We start from the raw sequence: 26,758 nt of genomic DNA, 5'->3' as shown, positions 1-26,758 counted from the left end.
ACGGAGTTTCCTAAAAAAATTAAAAATAGAACTCCTATATGATCCACCAATTCTGGTGGATCTTCTGGTTATTTATCTTCTGGTTATTTATCTGAAGAAAATGAAAACACTAACTCAAAAAGATATATGCACCCCTATGTTTATTGCAGCCCTATTTATAATAGCCAAGACATGGAAGCAACTTAAGTGTCCATCAATGGATAAAAGGATAAAGAAACTGTGGTATATATATGCAATGGAATATTATTCAGCCATAAAAAAGAACAACATTTATCCACCTTGAGGGCATCGTGGCAAATGAAATAAGTCATACAGAGAAAGAGAAGTGCTATATAATCTCTTATACGTGGAATCTAAAGAAACAGAAAAACAAAACACCAAACTCATAGATACAGAGAACAGATTGGCGGTTGTGAGAGGTGGAGGTGGGGGTGGAATGGGAGAAATTGGTGATCTGGTTTTTTTAGCTTAAATAAAAATGAATAAGTAATAATAATGATAATAATAATAATAATAATAAACAATAAGGAAACATCTCTAAGATATATTTTAAATGATGAAACCAGACATGGATCAGTGTATATACTTTACTACCATTGGGTTAAGAACACAAATCGAGAAGGAAGGTGTGTGTGTGTGTGTTTCTTATTTGCTTGCATATTAAGAAAAAGATGTAGAGATGAGCATCAATAATAATAATACCAAATAGTTCCTGAACACCTTCCCCAAATTCAAGTCTTTGGTTAGTCTTTTACAAGTGTATCTTACTGTGAGTCCTTGAGTCCCAAGCACCTTCTGTGCCCACAGTCTAGTTTTTGCTTTTAATTAAAGCAAACATATAAAAACCTTGTTTTAGAAAATTGACCCTGCTACTGTGTCCATATATGTTTGAAACAAAAGTCAGTGCCTTGGCAAAAGTCCGCTATATATAGAACAGACATAAGGAAGGCCAGGAGCTTATGCTATCATTAGAAATTCCTCCTGTTCGGAACACTATGTATTGGATAATGGAATAATATTCAACTGACCCAACCAGATTTTGTAGCAGATAGCATTTCCTTGGAAAGAGACTCTGAGCATCTGAGTTTGTATGCAATAGATTTATTAGCATGTGTTTTGGGGGGAAAATATGTTAGGAGTATGGGGAGCACAATTGGGAATAAGGGGAAGTTCAATTGTAATGCTCTTGCAACAGAGGCTTCAGCAAATCATACAAGAAGCTCCAAAGCTGAATAGTGTTCCAGAGCTGTCCCAATTGACGCAAGAGGGACGGCCCATCAGATACCAACCACATTGACCAGTTATCAGATATGGGCTTCTTTCAGACTGGGAGCATAATCTTGGGCACCACTCCCTTGTTACAGGGCAATTCCTGAAGAGAGACTCAGCTGTGAAATGTCAGCAGGTAACACTCATAGGAGGTGGGGGGATGGGTGCTTGATCCTGAAGGCAGACCCGGGCTGTGTACCATGACATCCTCCATAGAGTCTTAGGAAATTTTGAATGCAGAAGGCACTGAGAAAAGATAGTCAGAAGCAGTAGAAGCAGAGGTGATAAAGAGAGAGAGAAACCGAGTCATGAAAATGGTAGTGTTATTACAGTATTAACAACAAGATAATTAGGTTGCTACAGCAATTTTTGAATATCTTGAGAGGGTTTTGTATCTTTAACAGTGATAAATTATATTTCAGGTCTTCATAAACACGAACTGTAATTGTGGAGGCAATTGTATTGTCTGTATCTGTTTCTTGCAATCCGAAAAAGCAAACCTAAAAGACATAGGTCTTGGGTGTTCAACTTTGAGGTGCATCTTATGCAAAGGTATTTATAAGAACATGTGAAGAAACCTTCATTGAAAAATATTAAAAGACTTTTAGAGAGATTAGGAATTTTGCTTACTTGCTTAAAAAAATTACAGTTGACCCTTGAACAATGCTAACAAAGGTTAGGGGTACTGATGCCCCACACAGTTGAAAATCTATGTATAACTTTTGACTCTCCCAAAACTTAACTACTAAGAGCTTACTGTTGACCAGAAGATTTACCAATAACATAAAGAGTTGATTAATACACACTTTGTATGTTATATGTGTTATATAGGGTATTATTACAATAAAGTAAGCTAGGGAAAAGAAAATTTTATTAAGAAAGTTGTAAGGAAGAGAAAATATATGTATAGTACTATACTGTAAAATATCCACATATAAGTGGGCTCATTCAGTTCAAACTCATGTTGTTCAAGGGCCAATCATTACAGTTAAAAAAATAATAGTTCTGTTTAAATGTAGAGGTAGAAGATGTAAAATTGCATGCTAAAAGACCTATAAAGTCTGCTTTGTCCATTTTATGTGTTCACTATTTATCCTCTGTTTACATGGATAGCCTAGACGTTTAATATACGCTAGTTTAAGACCTAATTTTCAAATTAAGTAACCTCAAAATGCATAGTTTTGTCCCTAGTGATATAAAATAAGTTGCTCTCACCTTGAGAAGTTTTTGGGTTTTTTCTGGTTTCACAGGCAATTCCTGTAAATGCCATTGGGCAGGTACACAGACATTCTCCATCCAGCAGGATCACAGTACCTCCATGTTGACATGGGTTGCATTTCCTCACATTGAATTCAGTGATATAATCTTCAAGGGCTCTTTCTAAATTCTGTTTCTTTAGGTGTGCGTCTTTTATTTTCACTGGAACCAGATTATATATAGGAGACAGCTACAAGAAAGCAAAATATTTAATTTTAGAACTTTTTCTACTGATGGAGCTTGTGCAGTACCATTCACTGAATTATTTGTCCATTCATTAATTCAACAAAGGAGTTTTTTCTTTTTTTTAACGTTTATTTTTGAGACAGAGAGAGACAGAGCATGAATGAGGGAGGGTCAGAGAGAGGGAGACACAGAAACCGAAGTAGGTTCCAGGCTGCGAGCTGTCAGCACAGAGCCTAACGCGGGGCTCGAACTCACAGACCGTGAGATCCTGACCTGAGCCGAAGTCGGACGCTTAACCGACTGAGCCACCCAGGTGCCCCTCAACAAAGGCTTATTGAATGATTATTATTGGCAGGTATGATGTTTGCTGATAGACTATAGGAGTGATCAAAGCTAGGCATGATCTCTGTGATCATTATGGAGGTTAGGAGGTCACATTATGCAAGCAAGAAGACTGATATTAAAATAATCACACAGATAAAATGGAAACCATGATAGGCACTATACGGGATGGGTATATGTGTTTTAAAAATGGACAATCATGGACTTAAACTTTTCTCAGGATAACATACTGACATTATTTTGTGAATTGTTTATGCTGCCTTTTCCCCTCCTCCTCGCTTCCAACAGGTAGCCAGTGTCTCTTGTCAAACTGGGGCTTTGTGTGCAAGGCCAAGATCAGAAAGCCCCTGAAGGCAAATTCTTTGTTGGCTTTCCCCCACCCATAAAAGCCTGAACTCACTGAGGAATTTTTACTGGGAGAAAGGGTGTGAGAAGAATGCCACTGAGGCAGGAGATTCCTCCTGACTTAGTACGTCCCTCAGGGGACAAGAAACCATAAACTGGATCTCTGGCAGCTATTTGAGGAAAAGCAGAGAGTCCCTAGAGAAGGCAGGCCCATATCAAGGACTAGGGATCCAGTTTTGCCAGGGACTCCCATAGAAGGCTTGGAACCACTTGACTTCAAGGTAACATGTGAGTTTGAACAATGAGGTTATTAGGGTGACCACTGTGGATTAAATATATACATATATTCCCAGTTCCCCAACTGAAGCATCAGGGTTCTTGTATTGATCTGGGCAATAAGACCTCCCTGAACCCCATCCAACAAATGATTAAAGGATAAATTTTCCAGCAGTAGGAAGGGATGGAATCTCAATACCAAATTTAATTAGAATTAAAGAAAATGAAGTAATATGGTTTCTTCTGCATAAATTCCTGGGGTCAAATACATAGTTGCTACAACTGAATCGAGGAAGCTTGGAAGGGCTTTCCTGAGAAAATGACCCTTCCGCTGAGATTTGAGGGTCCTGGGACAGAAAGAAGAGCATTCCAGTCATACAGAATTTGAAATGTCGCTGTGGTGGAGGGGTGCCTGGGTGGCTCACTCAGTTGAGCATCCCAGGGTCCTGGGATTGAGACCTGTATCAGGCTCTGCGCTGAGCCTGGAAACAGCTTGTGATTCTCTCTTTCTCTACCTCTGCCCCTCTCCCCCACTCGCTAGCTCTCTCTCTAAAACAACAACAACAACAACAACAACAACAACAACAACAACAACAAAATTCTTATGGTGGAAAAGCCACAACATATGTAGAAGGTGTCTATATCAGCAAATTCAGTTGTGTGACTCAAAGACTTGTTTGAGTAAATAAATCATTAGAAACTGAGGTCCTTGGGTGGCATAGCACTTTGAAACAGGAGGCTACAAATGTAAAAGGAACTGGAATCCAAAGACTCAAGAAAGAGATTAAAACAAAAATACTACATGTGGGTAATGATGGATTGAATAATGTCAACTGAACTTTTTTTCTCTGAGGGCAATGACAAATAAAACCAAAATTAAAAATCTGCTTGAAGGCCCTGGAGAGTTAATGAGGTAATACATATTGGGCTACGTTCTGGGAGGAGGTGGAAATTCTGGGAGGTGAGCCTAGTATTTTTGGGCCACAGTCCCCTTTTGACCCATTTGCCTAATTTGGCAACAGGCTGCAGAGGGACTGAGGTAAAGGAGCACATCACTGGGCTGGTGGGGGTGGGGGGAAAGGTTGGTATTCAGGGACAGCAAAGGAAAAGAAGCCATGCTTTGGGTTGGGACCCAAAGCCCTACAGTCCTGGAAGTGAGAGGGAGCCAGAAGTGGGTGGCCTTGCAGAGACTGCAGTCTGGTTCGCATTAAAAAAATCTTGAATCATTGTAACCCCAGAAGCTTTCCAGATGTAAACATATATTTTCTTTGGAAGAAAAGAAAATCATTCCAAGGCCTCACGCTACTCCTAGAAGAATTTTTAAAGTGTAATACTCAGCCCCCAATAAAAATAACTAGGTACACAGGAAACAAGGTGACATGAACAAGAACCAGTAGAAACCCTAGAAGCTAAAGCAGAGCTGTGAGGATGACAAGATTTGATCTACCAGACAGACTTTTGAAGCACTATGTTTACATGAGTCGGGCCATAAGGGAGAAGATCAGCAATTGTAGCAGAAAACCAGAAGTTACTTTTTAAAACAGAGGACTTGGGAAAAATAAACAAATAAAGATATTATAAGTTGATTATTAGGGGCACCTGGGTGGCTCAGTCAGTTAAGCGTCTGACTTCAGCTCAGGTCACCGTTTTGAGGTTCGTGGGTTCGAGCCCTACATCGGGCTCTGTGCTGACAGCTCAGAGCCTGGAGCCTGCTTTGGATTCTCCCTCTCTCTCTTGTCTCCCCCCACCCTTGCTCTCTCTCTGTCTCAAAACAACTAAATAAACATTTTGGGGGTGCCTGGGTGGCTCAGTCGATTAAGCTTCTGACTTCTGCTCAGGTCATGATCTCACGGTTTGTGAGTTCAAGCCCCCCACCGTGCTCTGTGCTGACAGCTCAGAGCCTGGAGCCTGCTTCAGATCCTGTGTCTCCCTCTCTCTCTGCCCCTCCACACTCACGCTCTGTCTCTCTCTGTCTCTCAAAAATGAATAAATGTTAAAAAAAAAAAAGTTGACATTAATATGCCAGTTTATGGACTGGTTAAATAGAAGCCGTGATACAACAGAAGCAAAATTAATGAATTAGAGTATAGGTAAGGAGAAAATACTGACAATGAAGCATAAAGTGATAAAAGATTGGGAAATACAGAAAGAAGGTAGGAAACATAAAAGACAGGGTGACTGGGTGGCTCAGTCAGTTAAGCATCTGACTCTTGATTCTGACTCAGGTCATGATCCCAGGATCGTGGGATCAAGCCCCGCATCGGGCTTCGTGCTGGAGCTCTATGATTCTCCCACTCTCTCTCTAAAGTAGTAATAGTAAAAATGGATAGGGGGAGAAGAGAAAAGATCCATATAATTTGAGTCCCAGAAGGAGAGAATATTTAAGAAGCAATATTTGAAGAGCTAATGGCTGAGAGTAAAACAAGCCAGTGGAAGATACAGAGGTACCCCATTAATGAAAAGCAAGGCTATAATTTTTTCGTTTCACACATAGCCATATCAGGGTAAAACTACTAAAAAAAACAAAGATAATGCAGTAGATCTTAAAATCATCTAAGTAAAAAGTCATAGCACTTTGAAAGTAGACTGATATTTGATTTTAATAGATATAATCAATGATAGAAATTGTTCTTGGACAATGAGATATTCATAGGAGATTTCTTAAAAGGTCACTTCAAAGGTTATATCACTCACAGAAAAACAAATCTAGTTTGATTGTAGATCAAAAAGTAAAAGCAAAACAATAAAGCTTCTGCAAGAAAATATATAGGGCAGCATCTTCAAGACCTTGAAGTAGGGAAAGATTTTAAACAGGACATAATGGCACTAACTATAATGAAAGGAAATATATATATTTGACTATGTCAAAATAAAAAACCCAACATTATAATTCCTGATATGATGTACTGAGAAGGACGCAACGTCACTTCTGTGGTATCTTTCCAAATGGATGACCTCAATCTTCTCTAAGCCTAAATTGAGGGACATTTGACATAACAGCTGACTCATCAAAAAAATGTCAAGGTCCTGAAAGATGAGAAAAGTCTGAGAAACTGTCCCAGAATCGAGGAGACTAAGGGGCCATTACAACTAGTTGCAGTGAGGGATCTTGATCAGATCTTGGAACAGATAAAAGATATTAGGGGAAAAACTGGTGAATTTTAAATAGGCTCTGTAGGTTAGACAATGCTAATTTTCTTATTTTGATTAACTGCACGATGGTTGTGTAAGTTGTTAACATCAGGGGCTGCCGGTTATAGGGTGCATGTGAACTCTGCTATTTTTGCAGGTTTACTGTCTGTACTATTTATGCCATTTTACAGTAAGTCTAAAATTATTTCAAAATAAAAAGTAAAAAGGAGAACATCTGTTACAAAAAATATCATTGAAAGGTGAAGGTCCTCAAATGAAAAAAACCTTTTATAATACCTTTAAGTGAGACTAGGCTTATATCCAGAATATACCAAGAACTTCCACAGTCAATGTAAATGTTCACCAGCACACTCTTTTATAAATTAGTATATAGGATTTAGATTTTAACTATGTTATATTTATTTGGAAGAAAGTAGCCTCTTACAGACATTGCCACATTGGCATGAACAACATAAGCATGTGGCAGAGTTATTTTGATTTTTGGGAAAAGACATTCATCTTGTTTTACCTTTTAAAGGAAAGTCAAGGCCAGATAATCTAAGATACAGGAAGAGAGGGTCATGGGGAAACTACAATGTGGATGAAATGCATAAACAAAGTGTTCAAAGAGATAAAGAGGAAGGTCATGTAATGACCATAATTTCAGAGAAGCCTCAAACCCTGGAGGCAAAACTCCCTCAAGAAGACAAAGAACAATGAAAATGTACTTGGTGAAGTGTCTTTTTCTGATAAACTTTGGCTTTCCATTAATTAAGAGAACAGTTCTCCTTTGTCTCCTACACTAGCTAATTGTATCTTTCTACTATTTGTAGTCATGAAACATGAAACATGCTAACATACAAATAAATTGAAATATAGTTTAAAAATGAAGTACATTAAAAAAAATAAATAAAATGAAGTAAATTGAGGTTTCTTATATATACGGAGAGAGAATCCCAAGCAGACTCCTGCATTGTCAGCGCAGAGCCCTACGTGGATCTCAAGCCCACAAACCATGAGATCATGACATGAGCTGAAATCAAGAGTTGGAGGCTTAACTGACTGAGCCACCTAGGCGCCCCATATGAGTGTTATTTTTATCCCTATACAAGTGAGTTAGGACTGACTTTCACTACATCTTTATAACTGTAATGAGGACAACATTCTACAGGTCCTTGAAATACTTATGCTCTTTAACATCCGATGCCTCACTGCGAAGAGTTGCACAACAAAAATGGCAGGTAAATAATTCATTATTACCTAGGTTGTTCCAGAAAGTGCTCAATATAGCTTGACATGTGGATGCATAAGATTGGTTGAGGGAAACAAGAGAGGGAGGACGGAGGATAAAAGGCAAGATGAAGGCAAAGGCAACGCAAAATTCATGCTAGGAGGACTGACTCACTGGCATGAGGTGGGTCACAAATTTGGGGATATTTTCTAGTGCACTAAGTAAGACAACTGAATTTAATGGTCACATGCATTTAAGAAATATTTACGTCGTTCACAAGAGAAACAAAATGATCCATGAAACTGAGTTTAAAGAGTAATATCTCCCATGAGTTCTCATAAAGGAGACACTGTATTATGTAACATCCTTTTAGTAAATAAAGCAGTGAGTTATATAACTTGGCAAAAACAAAACTTTACAGGAAGCCAATTTGCTACATGCTGGCTATACTGATCTCTGCTGCTATTGCTTTAGAGGAAATAATAAACTTTATATCTCTCAGGCAATCATTAACAAATGTAATTTCCTCAACTGACATTTTTATAACTAGTTTGTAGTGGTAAGCTTAAGAAGAAACCAAAGTTCAGCTATTCTGTTGAGATAAAATGTAGAAATGTTGTGTTAACATTCAGGCCAGCTGGAAATAGAAATAATATACTTTCATGAAAGTTGAAGACTCTGACAAAAGCGAATACTGAAAGTGAGGCTCTTTCTCCTCTGCCTGAAGAAGGGCTGAGAAAAAATTCTTGGGCTGGGTCAACACATTCCTCAAACAGAGGTTTGGGGTCTGCTGAAGCACACGGACAAATGGAGAATCAGAGCCATGAGGTTCTACTTCATAGAGCATGGCCATAGTTACTTTATTTTTTATTTTATTTGTTTCTTAGTTTAGTGTGGAAAAGTATATTAAATTACGCTGTTATGTTGTGTTGTGTTATATATAACTGCTTTACTTAGAAAATCTCTGTGAAATTCTTTAGAGTAATATAACCTCCCAGTGTTTTCTCCAAGATAAACTGTTTGCAACATAAATATCTAGATAATGGATTTCATTTGCTCAGAGGATTAAACATAAGCCGGTTAATAGTTTAGTGTGGTGGGGAGTGTGGGTGGGAAGAGGTTTCACCAATTCTTTAAATAGTTAAATAGAAGGATCAATTCTTAAGACTATCCCTGATGTTTGAAGGTGTCATCCATAGAAAATTGAATGCTTCAACTTACCAAAGAATTAATTAGTGATTATAGCTTGCTTAATTACCTCATGGAATAGCTTCTAATTGACCAAAAAAAAAAAAAAAAACCCACTTCTGCATTTATAAAATCAAAATAACTTGGAATCTATTTCAAGGTCAAACCACACTATATCTCATATCTCTTTAGGGATTTAAAAGTCATGCAAAGTCAATAAAGAACACAATATTTTAACTATTTTCTGAACTTTATCTACAAGAAGATAAATTTTAAAAAGTGGTTGCTGGGTGACTCACTATAGTTGCCATTTTCTTAGGTAGAATATTGATCTGAAAAGCCCAGGCTTCCCATGTATGAATAAAGAAGGTTATACAGGTATTTTAGATGGAATGCCTACTAATCTAAAAATCTGGAGGTCAGGGCACCTGGGTGGCTCAGTTGGTTGTGTCTGAGTCTTGATTTCAGCTCAGGTTATGACCTCATGGTCATGAGATTGAGCCCTGGGTTGGGCTCTATGCTGGGTGTGGAACCTGCTTGAGATTCTCTCTCTCCCTCTGCACTCCCCCCCACTTGCTATAAATAAATAAATAAATAAATAAATAAATAAATAAATATCTGGAGTCAATAGTTGCCCTTGAAAATAGGATAAACTATACTTTGCATCCAGCCAGCAGGACTGTCCCATAGAGTTAATGAAGGTCTTTGAATAGTTCTGGTAAATCTAGTAGTAAATCTTCAGCAGATGCTTTATTTACTTGAGATTCTTTAAATTGGCCCTAGAATAGGGGCGCCTGGGTGGCTCAGTCGGTTGAGCGTCCGACTTTGGCTCAGGTCACGATCTCACAGTCCGTGAGTTCGAGGCCCGCGTCGGGCTCTGGGCTGATGGCTCAGAGCCTGGAGCCTGCTTCCATTTCTGTGTCTCCCTCTCTCTCTGACCCTCCCCCGTTCATGCTCTGTCTCTGTCTCAAAAATAAATAAACGTTAAAAAAAAATAAATTGGCTCTAGAATATACTGGACTATGATTAAGATCAGGGAATAAGTTTGGATCCATACAAGGACAGCTGAATTTAGAGATGAGAAGACAAGACAATTTGTGTCCATCTGGATGTAAACATCTTCCAAATTAATTCTTATTTAAGATTTTCTGACAGATCTATTTTTATTGAGTTTCAAATAATTATTATTTCAAATAAATATTATTTAAACATAATAAAACAAAAAAGATCTCTTCTGGCTTTAATTTCACATGTAGACATGCAAATTTGGCCAACTTTTTCTCCCTTTTTGTCCTACCTGTGGGGCAAAATATTTGAAGTTTCATAGATATGTCAGCACATTTATGAATGGCTAGATTTCTGCAATCTAAAAGGAAAAGACTACAATTTTCCAGTTTCCGATTTCTTCCCTCTCATAAATGAGATGGTTTTGGTAGCTTCATTCATTCTTTAAAGACAATAAAATGGGATGAAGTGACAAAAATCTCTAATAACTAGTCCTATCAAAATGCCAACATGACTGTAACTCAAGTTAATCCAACTGAAATTGAGGTAAAAGATAACTTGACCTGAGGGAAAATTTTATAACACACAGGGAAAATGGAAAGCTATAAAGGGAAGTAGGAAAACAAATATGGAATAAAGGAAAACACTTACTCTTTTTGGTTAGTTTGGGGAGAAGAATGATGGGGCTAAATGACACTGGCATTTATATCTTTATGATTACAATGCAGTGTGTTTCCCCTAGAAATAAGTACTAATGGGTTTATAAACTCAAGACTATAATCAAGATACAAAAAAGAAAGAATTTCTGGGCCATAAGAACTGCTCACCCTTGGTCTTATTTTCTGAGACCTCATGCACTTCCCTTTCATGAAGGCCCTTAAAGATTCTCCTGTGTTGGAAGTGGTGGTATGATGCCACCTGATGGCAAGGGACAACCAGGGGCAGATGGAAGGGAACTAACAATTCTTGGGCACCTATTTGGTGCCAGTCTGTGCTACAGGCTCTACACAAGCAATCTTATTAAATCCTCAAAATAAACATGAAGTCCCGGAGAATTTAGCATTGCAGAGGTCAGAAAACTTTACACATTTAGAGAAGGACAGAGAGCTGAACTCATCCTGGGCTGGTGTGATGCCACACGTCATGCCTTTCCTCTATGTCACACTTCTTTCCAGGGATGACATAGGAGTGCATTTGAATGCTCACATCTCTTTCAGAAGAAGTTAACCGTTCATCTGAACCAACAGTTACATTTAATAAGAAAATTTTAAAGTCTTCTATTTGAAAATAAACATTCCTGAAACTAGACCACTTTCTTACACCATTCACGAGAATAAACTCAAAATGGATGAAGGACCTGAATGTGATACAGGAAACCATCAAAACCCTAGAGGAGAAAGCAGGAAAACACCTCTCTGACCTCCGCTGCAGCAATTTCTTACTTGACACATCTGCAAAGGCAAGGGAATTAAAAGCAAAAATGAAGGACCTCACGAAGATAAAAAGCTTCTGCACTGCAAAGGAAACAATCAACAAGACTAAAAGGCAACCGATGGAATGGGAAACGATTCTTGCAAATGACATATTGGACAAAGGGCTAGTATCCAAAATCTATAAAGAACTCACCAAACTCCACACCCAAAAAACAAATAATCCAGTGAAGAAATGGGCAGAACACATGAATGGACACTTTTCTAAAGAAGACATCCAGATGGCCAACAGGCACATGAAAAGATGCTCAACGTCACTCCTCATCACCGAAATACAAATCAAAACAACACTGAGATACCACCTCATGCCAGTCAGAGTGGCTAAAATGAACAAATCAGGAGACTATAGATGCTGGCGAGGATGTGGAGAAACGGGAACCCTCTTGCCCTTTTGGTGGGAATGCAAACTGGTGCAGCCGCTCTGGAAAACAGTGTGGAGGTTCCTCAAAAAATTAAAAATAGATCTACCCTATGACCCAGCAATAGCACTGCTAGGAATGTACCCAACAGATACAGGAGTGCTGATGCATAGAGGCACTCGTACCCCAATGTTTATAACAGCACTTTCAACAATAGCCAAATTATGGAAGGAGCCTAAAAGTCCATCAACTGATGAATGAATAAAGAAGATGTGGTTTATATATACAATGGAATACTACGTGGCAATGAGAAAGAATGAAATATGGCGTTTTGTAGCAACGTGGATGGAACTGGAGAGTGTGATGCTAAGTGAAATAAGCCATACAGAGAAAGACAGATACCATATGTTTTCACTCATATGTGGATCCTGAGAAACTCAACAGAAGACCAGGGCGGGGAGGAGAAGGGGGGAAAAAAAGTTACAGAGAGGGAAGGAGACAAACCATAAGAGACTCTTAAATACTGAGAACAAACTGAGGGTTGATGGGGGCTGGAGGAGAAGGGAAAGTGGGTCATGGGCATTGAGGAGGGCACCTGTTAGAATGAGCACTGGGTGTTGTATGGAAACCAATTTAATAATAAATTTCATATTTAAAAAAATAAATAAAAAGCTTATGATTATATGCATGTAAATAAAAATATATTATTACCTTTAAAAATAAATAAATAAAAATTTTCATTGGACCTTATAGAATAGGAAAAAAAAAAAAGAAAATAAACATCCCTTACTTTTTGACTTATGAGCACTGGAGAATCATTTAAGGAAGTGGCCCAATTTACAAAGTCAGTCATATCAACCGTTTTGGCTCCTTTGAGAAGCTTCTCTTTCAGCTCATATGCATATTTTTGGGTTCCTCCTCTTATGAGTGAAATAACATCATCTATAAGGTTATCACTAGTGATGTTTACTGAGAAGAGAAAGAGGATATAAGTGAAACATTTATAGTTCTGTGACATTTGATCAACATTTATTGAACCTTTTCAAAAAGTATAGTCTAATATATTTATTGAATTTTACTTATATAATTTTTTCACCCAAAATCTCCAAGAGCAAGTTTTATTAGTATTCAATTGTAGACTCCAGTTGTCTTAAAAAAAAATGATGATTTAGATACACTGATGATTCCAAATTCATCACTTATGCCCATCCATATGTGGGAACTAAACGTGACTTTTGGGATGTACTAGAAATTTTTTGTTTTCAGACTGACTTCATAATTACATTTTATATAACTTTGCTTCAAACTAATTTAATATTACAAAAAAAATCAGAGAGTGTAAAAAAGAATCAGGTGAAAAACAAAATTTTTTTCCATCCTAAATTCCTACTCCTCTCTCCTTCAGTTTCTCTCTCCAGACTTTTAACACACTTTTGTGAATCTTATAGAGTTGTAAATTTTTTGAGCTGGAAAGAATTTCAAGAAGATTTTTGTTTATCTTTTTTCATTTTTATAGATAAGAAAACTGAGACTCAGACAGGTGGAGTGACTACCCCAAGACTAGCCTGAGGGTCAAATATTGAAATTAGGACTTTCGATGGTAAGTTCAATTTTTTTTTTGCACTCATCAGTGGTTTCTTATCATGGCCACATGTTAGTGGTTGGTATGCTTTTTTTTTTTTTTTTTTTAAATTTTTTTTTAACATTTTTATTTATTTTTGAGGCAGAGAGAGACAGAGCATGAACAGGGGAGGGTCAGAGAGAGGGAGACACAGAATCTGAGACAGGCTCCAGACTCTGAGCTGTCAGCACAGAGCCCGACGCGGGGCGCGAACTCACTGACCGTGAGATCATGACCTGAGCCAAAGTTGGCCACTTAACCTACTGAGCCACCCAGGCGCCCCAGTGGTTGGTATGCTTTTAAAAACACTAGGCTTTTCTCTCTCTGCCTCCCCACTATCAGCTGCTTCTCTAAAGGGAAGTCTCAAGCATTTGTATGTCCAAAAATATTCTCAGGGATTTCTGATTAGGGTAAAAATTGAGCACTCTAGCACTATCTCATGCTTGTAAATCTGCTAAGTATTAACAACACAAGCAACATTTATACTAAAGATATTTATGTTTTTAAAAAAGTTATGCACTGGTTGAATGTTAAGGATGGGTTGCGATTACTTCCCCCCCACCCCCAGTTTTATTGAGATATAATTGACACACTGTAAAAGTTTAAGGTCTACTTAGAAAGAATGCTTTGCCATACACATATATCACAAAATGATTACCACCTGCATCACCTTGTACAGCTACAAACAATTTATCTTTTCCTGGGCTGAAAACTTTTAGTTTCTGCTCTCTTAGCAACTTTCCAGTATATCACACGGCACTGTTAGCTACAGTCATCAGGTTGTACATTACATCTCCAGTACTTATTTATCTTATAACTGGAAGTTTATACCTTTTGGCTCATTGGATTAGGGGTTTGGAGCCAGGAGGAAGGCTGAATTAGGGAAATGGTTTCAGTCTTCTCCTCTGTTTATGGTCACATACAGTATGCCACTAGCCTATTCAGAAACTTTGCTAAAATTAGGGGGGGAAAGGAGATTTTTGCTGAAGACGTTTTCTATCATTGGCCTTCTACCGTTGCCAGGATAAACGTACGAATCTACAAAGACTACAGTGTAAGTGCCTTTCCGAGAGCTGCACACTGTGTGGCCTGAGCAATGATGTTTCCAATGAATACATGTCCATGGGTACGTGTGTTCATACCACTGTAAAAATAAAAGTTTTAAATCACTCAAAGGTTTTGCTTGTTTGTTTAGTAAAGAGGATGGACAATAAAGAGAGTTCATAGTGATGGGGCAGTGTTCATTGACAACACCTCCTCCTTTTTTTTAAACTAGTGAGGTAGGCCATACTTACCAGTTCCACCTTCACCCCTCTTTAAACAATCGTTTTTATTGATCTTTCCTGTGAGTTCAGCTCCAGCATTCAGAGAAGCATCCAAACTAAACCCGAGGCATCTCTGTACATCCCTTATTTCAACACCTGTTTAATGTATTTAGTTGAAAATCATTAAATAAGGTCTAAATTATTTCAATAAATACAATTCAATTGTACTATTTTGTAAGAAACATACTCGGATTCCTAGACATTATTACTGAACTCAAATGCAAGGTCATATCTGCTCTGCTTTGATGCATAGGACACTCGTACCCCAATGTTTATAACAGCACTTTCAACAATAGCCAAATTATGGAAAGAGCCTCAAAGTCCATCAAATGATGAATGGATAATATTAGAATCTAGTGGCCTCCTTTTGAATTTGCTCGTCAACTTACTAACAAAGGACATATAAATTTTCTTTTTTTTTTTTTTTTTAAATTTTTTTTTTCAACGTTTATTTATTTTTGGGACAGAGAGAGACAGAGCATGAACGGGGGAGGGGCAGAGAGAGAGGGAGACACAGAATCGGAAACAGGCTCCAGGCTCTGAGCCATCAGCCCAGAGCCTGACGCGGGGCTCGAACTCACGGACCGCGAGATCGTGACCTGGCTGAAGTCGGACGCTTAACCGACTGCGCCACCCAGGCGCCCCAAAGGACATATAAATTTACTTCTTGTTTAAAAGAGCCATCACTCAGAATAGGGCAGTTACAGTAAAGTCCTTTACTTCTAACATCATGGGAGACAGACTTTGATGTCTAACATATATTCAATGCTCATCATATACCCAAAATCTTTCCAAACATCAATTAATTTAATCCTCACATTAACCTTTCAAGGTAAGTTCTATTATCCTCATTTTACAGATGAGGATATGGAATGACAGAGCAGATAAGTTACCTGCCAGTGGGATTCAGCAATTAGCCAAGTTACCATATGAACCAGAGTTGTCTGGCTGTTAAGCACTTCTCTGTATTGACTTCATAATTTGGTCGTGGGATGCATCAACATCTCAGATTCCTCTTTGGAAGACTCTGTTCATTAAGGTAGTGAGTTCATTGCTTTGAGCAGATGGCTTATACATGCGACAACTCTGCTTTGGTCCTATGAATGCTACTTAGTAGACATCAGTTTTGGAAGCTGACTCACTGGTGTGTGGATACTACAGTTACTAGGAAGAAAAATCCTAATATTTAATTCAAGTATATACTTTATTATCTATTTAGAAGAGAAAATGATTATTTTATTACAAGGGTAAACTGCCTCAGTTCATTGACCATGTCAGTTTTCAGTCTTATTTATCATTTCAGAACACACACACACACACACACACACACACACACACACAAATGCTTTGTGAAAAAGGAAAGGGAGAAGTGAAGTTAGTCCCAGGGTTTCATAGTAAAATATAGAAGTAGGGATCTGGGGACATTTAAGCATTCATTTATTCAGCAAATATTTTTTGTGTACCCGCAACTAGTGAGAACTTGAGAAATATCAGGTGGATTTCCCTATGAAAGGAAGAGGGAGGATAAAAATGGAAGGCCATGCAAGGAATCCAGAATACTAGATTTCCAACTTTAACCTAGGAAGCATAAAGACTTTGATTCCAAAGATGGGTATGAAAATATCTAAGTGATCCCAATGAGCTAGATTTTCTGCCTCAGCTGTGGGCCTTTTCTTGTCCAGACAGGGTCTGGACATCCCAAATCTAGGTGTAGGACGTGGTTTGGTCCTCAGGTATTGCCAATGAAGAAGCAAGAAGGATGACTTCCTTTTCAAAGGATTGACCTAATGACCCTTGTCTACTAAGGTCAGATGATAAGTAAATTTAAGTGGGTAGGTCTGAGTTACCCAAGATTAAAGATTTTAGCTCATGGAGCTTTTTCACCAAGGCAACTCTTAGCCTGAAGTGTTCCTTGTGTTTTGATCACCGTTGCTGAGCCTTTCTCTTCTGATTTTCAGGTCACTCAAGACACAGTCCTCTTGTGCCCCTTGCCCATGTGCTATTTATCAAAATAGCCTGCCAGACAGGACTCAGGAGGCTTCCTTACGCTGTCTCACAGGGTATAGCCCTATGAGGCAGTACAAGTCAAACAACTTCATATTCCATTTCTCCTGGCAGCGCCTCTACCCGCTCAAGACTAGACTGAGGCATCAAGAGCAGTTAGTTCTGGATATTCATAGTTGTTTCATCTCTAAAATGTTTACAAATCGTGAGGACAGTGTCCGGCTGTAAGCTCATAGCCATATCCAATTCTTCACTTGAAACAGACAGAGGCTAAGAGAAAGAGCCACGGAAACGTTTTTTGGCAACACTTCCCTCCCTAAGAGACATGCTGAAAACATTTGAGGGCAGAGAAAGGAGATATGCTGGCATCTATGTCCTCTGTAAGGAATATTACAACCAGCCACAACTTCTCACGAAATGAGTAATTAAAACTTATTAACACTGTCACTTTGCATGCACTTTATTCTTAAAAGGCTTAGATGAAACCTTTAGGCCAGTATGGTAATTATGTAGTACATAGGCCTTTCCTGAACCCATGGCAGACATTGATGATCAACCATGGCCTTCTTTCCCATAACTTCAAGCGTGGTCAGACATCTGCTCAACGTGGAGTCAATTCAACTACCACCATATGATTAAACTTGTCATTCTATGAGGTAAAACTAATTTTCCACCTTTGCTTTAAGACATTAGATTTACATCTTAATATTACTTTCTCCCTCCTCCCTCAGAGAAAATTTAGAACACTATTTCCCTTGCAATGCTCAAGAGTCCTTTGGAAAAGTATTGACAAACATGTAATGGAACCCATTTATCGATTAAGAAATAGATGATGTGAATTATGTCTCTTGTACTTTTTCTACTTTTTAAGTAGTATTCCACTCAAAGCATCGTCACCAACTGATCTTAAATTGCAGTATAATTTTGTGCATTTTGTAGTAGTGCTGCTGATCAAGTCATGATCAAGTCATCGTGATCAAGTTCATGATCAAGTCATCGTGTTTGAGGTCTAGAAGTCAATTCGCTATTTGCTGTTTTAACAGGATTTTGATGCCAAAGGGCAGAGAGAGAGAGTTCTCTCAAAGAAGCAGTGTATAGGAATTTATTTGAAAGCCTTTAATCATTGAAAGAGGTTAGCAACAGGAATAATGATTGGTTAAAACAGCTTTAGAGGTAAGAGCTCTGTTTCTAGGTGTACCTTTCTCTTCCATGGCTGCTTTATCCAAAACATATATTAGTTCATAGAGTCCTCCTAGAGACCCAGAGCTACTGTAGTGGGTTCCGTAGGTTTCCAAAAATGCAAAATATTCCCCCTTTGCGTAGGTAGGTGGCAGAGCTTTTATGTCCTCCAAGAAAGTTGTTGTCAGCATGACATCCCGACTTCTCATTGTAAATCTTCCCAGATGAATTACTCCCTTCACATGCAGGAACACTTTTTCCTTTGTTGTAGAGCAGAAGAAAATAAATATGAGTTTAGTAGCCATTATTTCAAAGTTAAAAATCACAAAATTTAGGATTTCCCCAGGCAATAATTTGTGTTTGTTTGTTTTGTTTTGGTGACCATAGATACTTTAACCCAGTAGGGTGGCAAACTCAGAATGCCATTAGTCCCAACTGTTGATGAAAGTGTGCAGCACGGGGGCTCTCAAACACTGCCGGTGGGAATGTAGAATGGTCTAATCCCCCTGGAGAACTGCGTAGCAGTTTCTTATAAAGGTAAACACACATTTACCCTATGGCCAGTAATTTCACTTCTACATATTGACCTACAGTCAATGAGAAAATAGCCCACAAAAAGATCCATACAAGACTTTCATAGCAGCTTTAGTCAGAATAGCTTAAAACTGGAAACAACTCAAATGCCCACCAACAGAAGATTGATAAACAAATTGTGGTATGTTCACACAAAGGAATACCAGTTAGCAATAAAAAAGGAACAAACTACTGATACATGCAATAATATAAATAAATCTTAAAAATAGTACTCTGGGGGGCGCCTGGGTGGCGCAGTCGGTTAAGCGTCCGACTTCAGCCAGGTCACGATCTCGCGGTCCGTGAGTTCGGGCCCCGCGTCAGGCTCTGGGCTGATGGCTCAGAGCCTGGAGCCTGTTTCCGATTCTGTGTCTCCCTCTCTCTCTGCCCCTCCCCCATTCATGCTCTGTCTCTCTCTGTCCCAAAAATAAAATAAACGTTGAAAAAAAAAAAATTAAAAAAAAAAAAATAAAAAAAAAATAAAAAAAAAAAATAGTACTCTGAATAAAAAAAGCCAAGCACAAAAGAGTATGTACTCTGTGATTTCACTCATATGAAGTTCTAGAACAGGTGAAATCAAGCTACAGTCAGAGAAATCTGGAGTGCTTGCCTCTCAGGCAGTAAGGGAGTGGCTGAAAAAGGGCGTGAGGGAATTTTCTTGAGGTGGTGGGAACGTTCTATATCTTGTATCAGGAGGTGGTTACACAGATGGATACCTACAATAGTCAAAACTCACGAAGCTATAGGCTTAAAGTATTTGTGTGTTATTGCCTATAAATTATACCTCATTAAGTTGATTTTAGAATGTTGGCAATGAAAGAAAAAGTAGACATTATGTATGCAGCCTAATCTTCTCATTTTGCAGACCAAGAAAGTCTGATCCAAAGGTATCAAGTTATTTGCCCCAAATCACAAAAATAGACTGTGCAGTGATTGGTCCTATAAATGTAGACTTCAGGTCTCCCTGCTCCTTCTACTATGTACTTTCAATTTTTTTAAGTTTATTTATTTATTCTGAGAGAGAGAGAGAGAGAGAGAGAGAGACAGAGAGAGGAAGAGAATCTCAAGTAGGCTCCACGCTGTCAACATAGAGCCCAACACGGGGCTTGATATCATGAACGATGCTACCATGACCTGGGCAGAAATCAAGAGTCAGACGCTTAACTTACTGAGTCACCCAGACACCCCACTCAATTTTTGGTAATAATAAGGTGGACAATATTTTAAGACCCAAATAGGTGAACAGTTAATCATTCCCAGAGATGATGGCTTAAATTTCCAAGAGAAAACCATAGACTGTCCCAGCCAAAACTAAACTATAATTGACACCTATGGTTTTGTAGATGGTTCGTTTAAGGTTCTTCTAGAGTAGTGGTTAACACATGTTGATTGCATAGAACTTTAAAGCATATTATTAGTTTTTAAAAGTATAGCTTGGTATATATGAACATCACACCAAACTTTCTGTGTTCTGGAAGCACAGATGTTCACAGTGTATAACTTCACTCCATGTGATGGTCAGTGATTCAGTCTTTAACAAAAATCTTAAAGAAACTTACTCCATATACAATAAATCATATGAGTTCTCCTGATGAACTCCATCATAATTCTCAGTGGAGTCTCAAGGATGCACAAAACATACTTGGATTCCTTTTCGTTGTTGCTAAATTAGGAGTATAATTTGTCAGAAAGACATTATATTCTTTGGCCCCACTTATTTTAGAGGTAGATATTAGATCATTTCCATCCAAACATAAAGTTGTTCCTTCTGTGTCAAAATCTCTTGGCCTCACTTGCCTAATGATTTGCTACCCATTTCTTTGTCCTCATTAAAAGCAAAATTCATTTAAAGAACTCTCTGTACTGGCTGTTTTCAATTCCTCTCTCCCCATTTTCTCTTGAATCTAATCCAGTCATTCAGCTTTCCTCACTACTTCAACAAAACTTCTCTTGTCAGGGTCACCAGTGACCTTCACAGTGATAAAGCCGGTAGCAGTTACTTCTGAGTCCCTCTTCTTTGACATATTAGCACATTTGGCACAGCTCATTACTCCTTTCTCCTTGATAGTTTCTTTTCTTATCTCCTAGGGCAGTTCTTCTCAAGCTGTAAAGTGCGAACACATCACCTGTAGAATCTTGTTAAAATGCAATTCTGATTCAGCAGGTCTGGCTTAGAGGCTGAGGTTCCAGCTTCCCAGTGGTGCTGATGTTGTTGACCCATGGACCACACTTTGAGTAATGAGGTTCTAGGGCATTATACCTGCCACATCTTGCTGTCCTCTGCTGCTTCTTCCTCTTTCTATTGATGTTCCTTGAGTTTAGTGTTGGATCTTCTCTCTCTCTCTCTCTTTCTCTCTTTTTTTTTTTTTTTTTTTTTTTACAAAATGTGTAGTCATTTATTTTGAGAGAGAGAGAAAATTCCAAGCAGGCTCCATGCTGTCAGCACAGAGCCCAACATGGAGCTTGATCTCACAAACCATAAGATCATGACCAGAGCCAAATCAAGAATGGGACACTTAACTGACTGAGCCACCCAGGTGCCCCATCTATCTCGTTTGGTAGCAACTTCATCTTTCCAGTTGCTCAGGTGAAAAACCTTAGAGTCATGCTTGACTCTACACTTGTGTCTATCATCACTCACCTGGATTCTTACAATAGCTTTCAACAAATCTTGCTTTTGCTCTTAACTCTCATATTTCTTATCATTTAAATTATATTAGAGTATGTCAATCTTCTATTAAAAAATAATTCTAGTGACCTCCCATACCACTCAGAGAAAAAGCTAAATTTCATGACCTGGTTCAGGGTAACCTTTCTAACTTATTCTCCTTCTGGTTCACTCTGGGCCAATGGACAGATATGCTCGTCTCTAACAGTTCCTTTTGCCAGGTGCATCATCCCAAATATGACTATTTGGTTATTTCCTCTCCTTCAAATCTTCACTCAGATTTCCTTGAGCTTTCTTTTTAATACTGCCATTTTCCCAGCACTCCTGATTTCCCTTCTGTTACTCTACTTTTCACTTTATTCCATAGCACTTAACACTTTCTAAATACTATGTGGTTTGCTATTTTGCGCTTATGTCTATTTTATCTATCTCTCTGCGATGAACTTTCAGTTCCATGAGGACCGGAATCTTTTCTAGTTTGGTTCACAAATGTATCCTAAGTACCTGGAACAGTGCCTGGCCATGTAAGAAATCTACATTAAATATTTTCTGCATGACTTAAAGGATTTTCCAACTACATACTTTGGATGGGTATGCATGTTAATATAGAGACAATGTACAGACCCATACAAAACAATTATAATGATTGAGCAAAGTACTAAGAGTGAATTATTATTATTTTTTAAAGGAGGAGAGGGTATCTAAATAAGTGACTGTGTTATCAGAAAATGAAGAAGGAACATTTTACCAGCATCATACTGATTACAGAAAGTATATTCTATATTTATTTCAAAGGGGATGAAACAAAATTCTAAATTGGGATTCAATATTAAAAAACAAACACATTTGCAAAGCTTCAAACTAAAGGTGTGATTACAAAGGAAGCAGACAAGTTTCATATGCTACGTGTATAATTTCATGGCATCATTACTTTAGAGACACTTTATAGTAAGTACATAGCCATCAGTGTAAGGCATTGCAGTAAATTACCAAAATTCCTCAGTATGATTCTTCATTGTAATTCTGAAGATAGCATAAATTGAACAGTCTATTACCACAATCTCAGTCCAAAGGTATGCTCTGAATTCTAAATACGCTTGTTCTCTGTTCATCACCACCAAACATCTCACCCCCTTATACTACTGCAGATCCTGTCAAGTTCTTCTCCAGTCTGCATTCTTCTTCCTGACCTTCTAGCTACATATTTGAGGATTTGTTGACTATTATTACCTCTCTCTCTTTTTTCTCTCTCTTTCCAATGAGCTCTATGTGCTCCAAACACTTAAAAGAAACAGTTTTGGGGGAGTGCCTGCATGGCTTCATCTGTTAAGCACTGACTCTTGGTTTGGGTTCAAGTCATGATCTCATGGTTTGTGAGTTCGAGCCCTACATCAGTGTCAGCGTGGAGCCTGCCTGGGATTCTCTCTCTCTCTCTCTCTCTCTCTCTCTCTCTTTCTCTCTGTCCCTTCCCTCGTCACTCTCTCTCTCTCTCTCAAAATAAAAATAAACTTTACAAATAAAGAAAAAAAATTTTAAAAACCCATATCTTAAAAAATAAATAAATAAAAGAGGGGGATGCCTGGGTGGCTCAGTTGGCTGGGCGTCCGACTTCGGCTCAGGTGGTGATCTCGCGGTTCCTGAGTTCGAGCCCTGCATCGGGGTCTATGCTGACAGCTCTGAGGCTGGAACCTGCTACGGATTCTTTGTCTCCCTCTCTCTCTGTCCATCCTCCACTCATGCTCTGTCTCTCTCACTCTCAAGAATAAATAAACATTAAAAAAAATTAAAAAACATTAAAAAAATATCCCATCATATTCTCTGTTTAAGTGTTTGAACTTACCTTCTTTGAAGAATGTGTCAAAAACAGTTGGTAAGTTTCATTTTTGGAATACCCAAATCGAAATTTAGCCTCAGCATTTGTAAGACCTAGGGGTGCTTTATTGTCAGAAGTTTCTTGAAGTTTACTTTTGGACTGTTCAATTGCTTCCGTAGGTGTGAATTTTAAATTTATATCTGCGTTAAAATTAGATGTCCTCTCTTGGACAATTTGTTTGAATGCTTGCATCTGTTCTTCATAATATTCAGTTCTGAAGTTTTTGTCGGCTTTGGTCTAAAAGAGAATCACGAGATGTTAAAAACAACATACAGAAAACCACCCTAAATAAGCATGGAATAAAATCAAAATCAAGCAATGATTTGAAAGGTATTTGAGCAAAGGAGTTAAGAGTGAAGCACTGAAGCGACATGGCTGGACTCCAGTACGGGCTCCATGACTCTTGAGAACAGGACACAGTAACTTCTCTTGTGTGTCAGATTCCTTCCGCGAAATAGAGAGACTCACCAGAGGGAGCCCAAAGGGTGTTATGAGATAATACAATGAGACACCGCATAGGAAGGGCTGAGAACGCAGCGAAACTTTCAGATGTTAAATATGTTAATAATTACAGAACAATTTGTGTAACAGATGTGCAATATACTTTCATTTGTGTAAAAAAAAGAAAGGAAGAAAGAAATGATAAAGCTAATCCTGACCACGAAGGCTTCTGGGCCAGCTCGGTTTTGAATAGTTTCTGCATGTTGATTAATTTAAGCAGGAAGGTTAAGTTCTGCATTGTCTCTTAACCTTTACACTTCTACTGTTTGTTAAAAAGTAAGTAAGTAAGTAAGTAAATAAATAAATAAATAAGGAAAAACAAGCAAGCAAAAAAAGGCTTTAACGTGCATAGGAAATTACTGGAAAAATAGACAAAGCAGAGAGTGTTTGCCCTTGAGAAGGGGAACTGTGGAATGGAAATCTGGAAATCTTGAGTGGCAGCAGGCTTATATTTCCTTGAATAATCTTTTGTGATGTTCAGACTTTTTCACATTTTTTTATACCATATTCATTTTTTTTGCATGGAAAAAAAAATACCCTGAACTGAACAACCTAGTTAAAAATTAAAACTTTCAATTAAAAAATTCTTAGCCAACTTGGCAATTGTCAGATATGAGTGGGAGGGTTGCTAGTCTGAGTGATTAACCTCTCTTTCCAGAGGTCCTCTGCGATAGGCTGTCGCTCCAGTGTGAGAAAGAGACGCCCATGTCTTCAGTCAGTGGCTGGGACCAGATTCCCTAGCATATACTGGGGGACTGTTCCGCACAGGGAATACTATCGTCTGAAACTTTAAGTTTCATAGCATATGTTAAAATCCCAGTGCCCGATGTGATGGTAGGAGGTGTGGCCTTTGGGAGGGGCTTTCCACAAATGAGATTACTGCTCTCATACCCATGACCCCAAAGAGTCCCCCAGCCCCTTCCAGGATGTGAGGATGTGAAAAGTTTGTAGCCTAATAGAGGACCTTAACTCAACCAGATTAGCACTCTGATCTTGGACTTCCAGAACTTCTGATATTCTCATCTCCAGAACTGTGAGAAATAAATTTCTGCTTTTTCTAAGCTACTCTGTGGTATTTTGTCATACCGACGTGAATGGACTCAGACGGGGAAACTAAAGTTACCATCTAATGGAAATGACTAAAATGTATACAGTTTTCATTAAATCAAGGCATCCTGGGGAAAGTGCTCAATATAAAGGGGGAAAGTAACTTAACCATGTCACTTCCCTGCTTAAAAATTTTCAGTCTTCCCACTGCCTTTAGGAGGTAATCTAAACTAGACTTATTCCAAGTTAATCTCTCCCTGAGTGTACTCCAGCTTTTAGACACTTTTCTATTTCCACAGCCTATGCTTCCTGCTACCAAAGGGCCCATTTATGCTGCTTTTACCTTCTGGAATGTTCTCTGACATCTTTTCCCCCTCCCCCCATCCTCCCATAAACCAAACACATACATGTTCTCTGACATACACATGCTATACAGCTTGACCTGGTTAATTCCCACTCCTATTTCAAATCTTAGCTTAAACATCACTTCTTCAGTGGGGAGGAGTCTTTCCTAATCTCACAGACTAGCAAATCCATTTTCTATAAGCTGTCATGTCTTTTAAAGTAAAACACAATGAAAGACCTTTTCTTTTATGATTGCTTATTTAATAGACTCTCAGATGGTAAGTTCCAAAAAGTCTGGAAACATGTCTATCTTATCAACACACCACTATTGCCTCGTGACTTGGTAAAGTGTCCGTCACGTAGTAGATACTAACAAAAATGTATTAAATTTAATATGCAGGTCCAATGTTGCTAACCATAATAGTGAATATTTATTGAGTGCTTACTCTGTGCCAGAGGCTGTTAAAAGTGGTTTATGTAGGATTAGACATTTAATTTCTTATCTTTAAGATGATTTCTGTAATCTTCCCCATTTTACCAATAAGAAAACGCAGGTTAAATTTGTCCAGGGGCGCCTGGGTGGCTCAGTCGGTTAAGCATCTGACTTTAGCTCAGGTCATGATCTCACAGTCTGTGAATTTGAGCCCCGTGTCAGGCTCTGTGCTGACAGCTCAGAGCCTGGAGCCTGCTTCAGATTCTGTGTCTCCCTCTCTCTCTGCCGCTCCCCTGCTCATCCTCTGTCTCTCTCTGTCTCAAAAATAAATAAAAACATTAAAAAAAAGAAAGAAATTTGTCCAAGGTCACACAGCTAGGAAGTGGTCCATCTAGCATTGAAACCCAGAAAGTCTGATTCCAGGGCCCAGCTGTTAATTCTTATGTTACACTGCCAAAGAGGGCTTGACAAATTCTGACTAGTAAAATAAAGAAAAGATTCACGGAAAAGGTTGCCTTGAACTTAGCCTTTGAAACATGAATAGGATTTTTGTTGCCTTGAGATCTAAGGCTAGTGGAAGTATTGTTGGGTGAGCTGGGGAGACCCCGGGCCCTAGGGCCTTGACCCAGCCCATCTGGAGGGAGTCAGGGAAGGTAACTTGTTGGTCTTGACCTGAGAAAGAATTTGAGGACAGACACTCAACACAGTGGATGAGCAACATAAATGGAAGTTTATTAAAGTAAAAGATACATTCTTTATATAGGTGATTAGGTGATAGAGAGAGAGAGAGAGAGAGAGAGAGAGAGAGAGAGAGGTGTACCCTGGGGGTTGGGTTTCTATCTTTTATTGATGGTTATTAACTAAGGGGCAGAATATGGCCAGAAGCAGGGCCTTGTGCTTTTTCTTCCTAATTTGGTCAGGGGTTTCCTGTCATGGCACCTGCCATTTTAGGCCTGTCTGGTTTTATCCAGCTTCATCTGGAGTACTGCCAGGATAGGCCTCTGACCTTCCTGATAGTAGGCCATGACTTCCTTGCTGTTGATCTTTATCCTGTTAAAACTTGACAATCTATTCTAACAGAAGCAACTGAAGACAATTCTACTCAGTCT

The 26,758-nt window shown here is 38.6% G+C and overlaps 1 protein-coding gene across 1 annotated transcript in view; it reads right to left on the bottom strand.

Annotated features, from left to right (window-relative positions):
- Positions 1-1,489: 1,489 nt before the first annotated feature.
- C9 (complement C9) overlaps positions 1,490-26,758 on the bottom strand; it is a 53,596-nt gene continuing 28,327 nt past the window's right edge. Inside the window, exons 6-11 of the mRNA XM_047073854.1 lie at positions 23,291-23,560; positions 18,229-18,469; positions 14,997-15,122; positions 12,871-13,049; positions 2,485-2,716; positions 1,490-1,515 (exon numbers count right to left, since the gene is read on the bottom strand). Of these exons, the coding sequence (XP_046929810.1) occupies positions 1,490-1,515; positions 2,485-2,716; positions 12,871-13,049; positions 14,997-15,122; positions 18,229-18,469; positions 23,291-23,560 (1,074 nt within the window). The remainder of the gene's footprint in view (positions 1,516-2,484; positions 2,717-12,870; positions 13,050-14,996; positions 15,123-18,228; positions 18,470-23,290; positions 23,561-26,758) is intronic.

This window comes from Lynx rufus, unplaced genomic scaffold (assembly GCF_022079265.1).
Source record: "Lynx rufus isolate CCGP_SWC_20201006 ecotype Redwood Valley unplaced genomic scaffold, mLynRuf1.p SCAF_1, whole genome shotgun sequence".
NCBI classification, from domain to species: domain Eukaryota; kingdom Metazoa; phylum Chordata; class Mammalia; order Carnivora; family Felidae; genus Lynx; species Lynx rufus.
The sequence above is the reverse complement of the archived record's forward strand: the minus strand, read 5'-3'. Positions and strand labels throughout refer to the sequence as shown.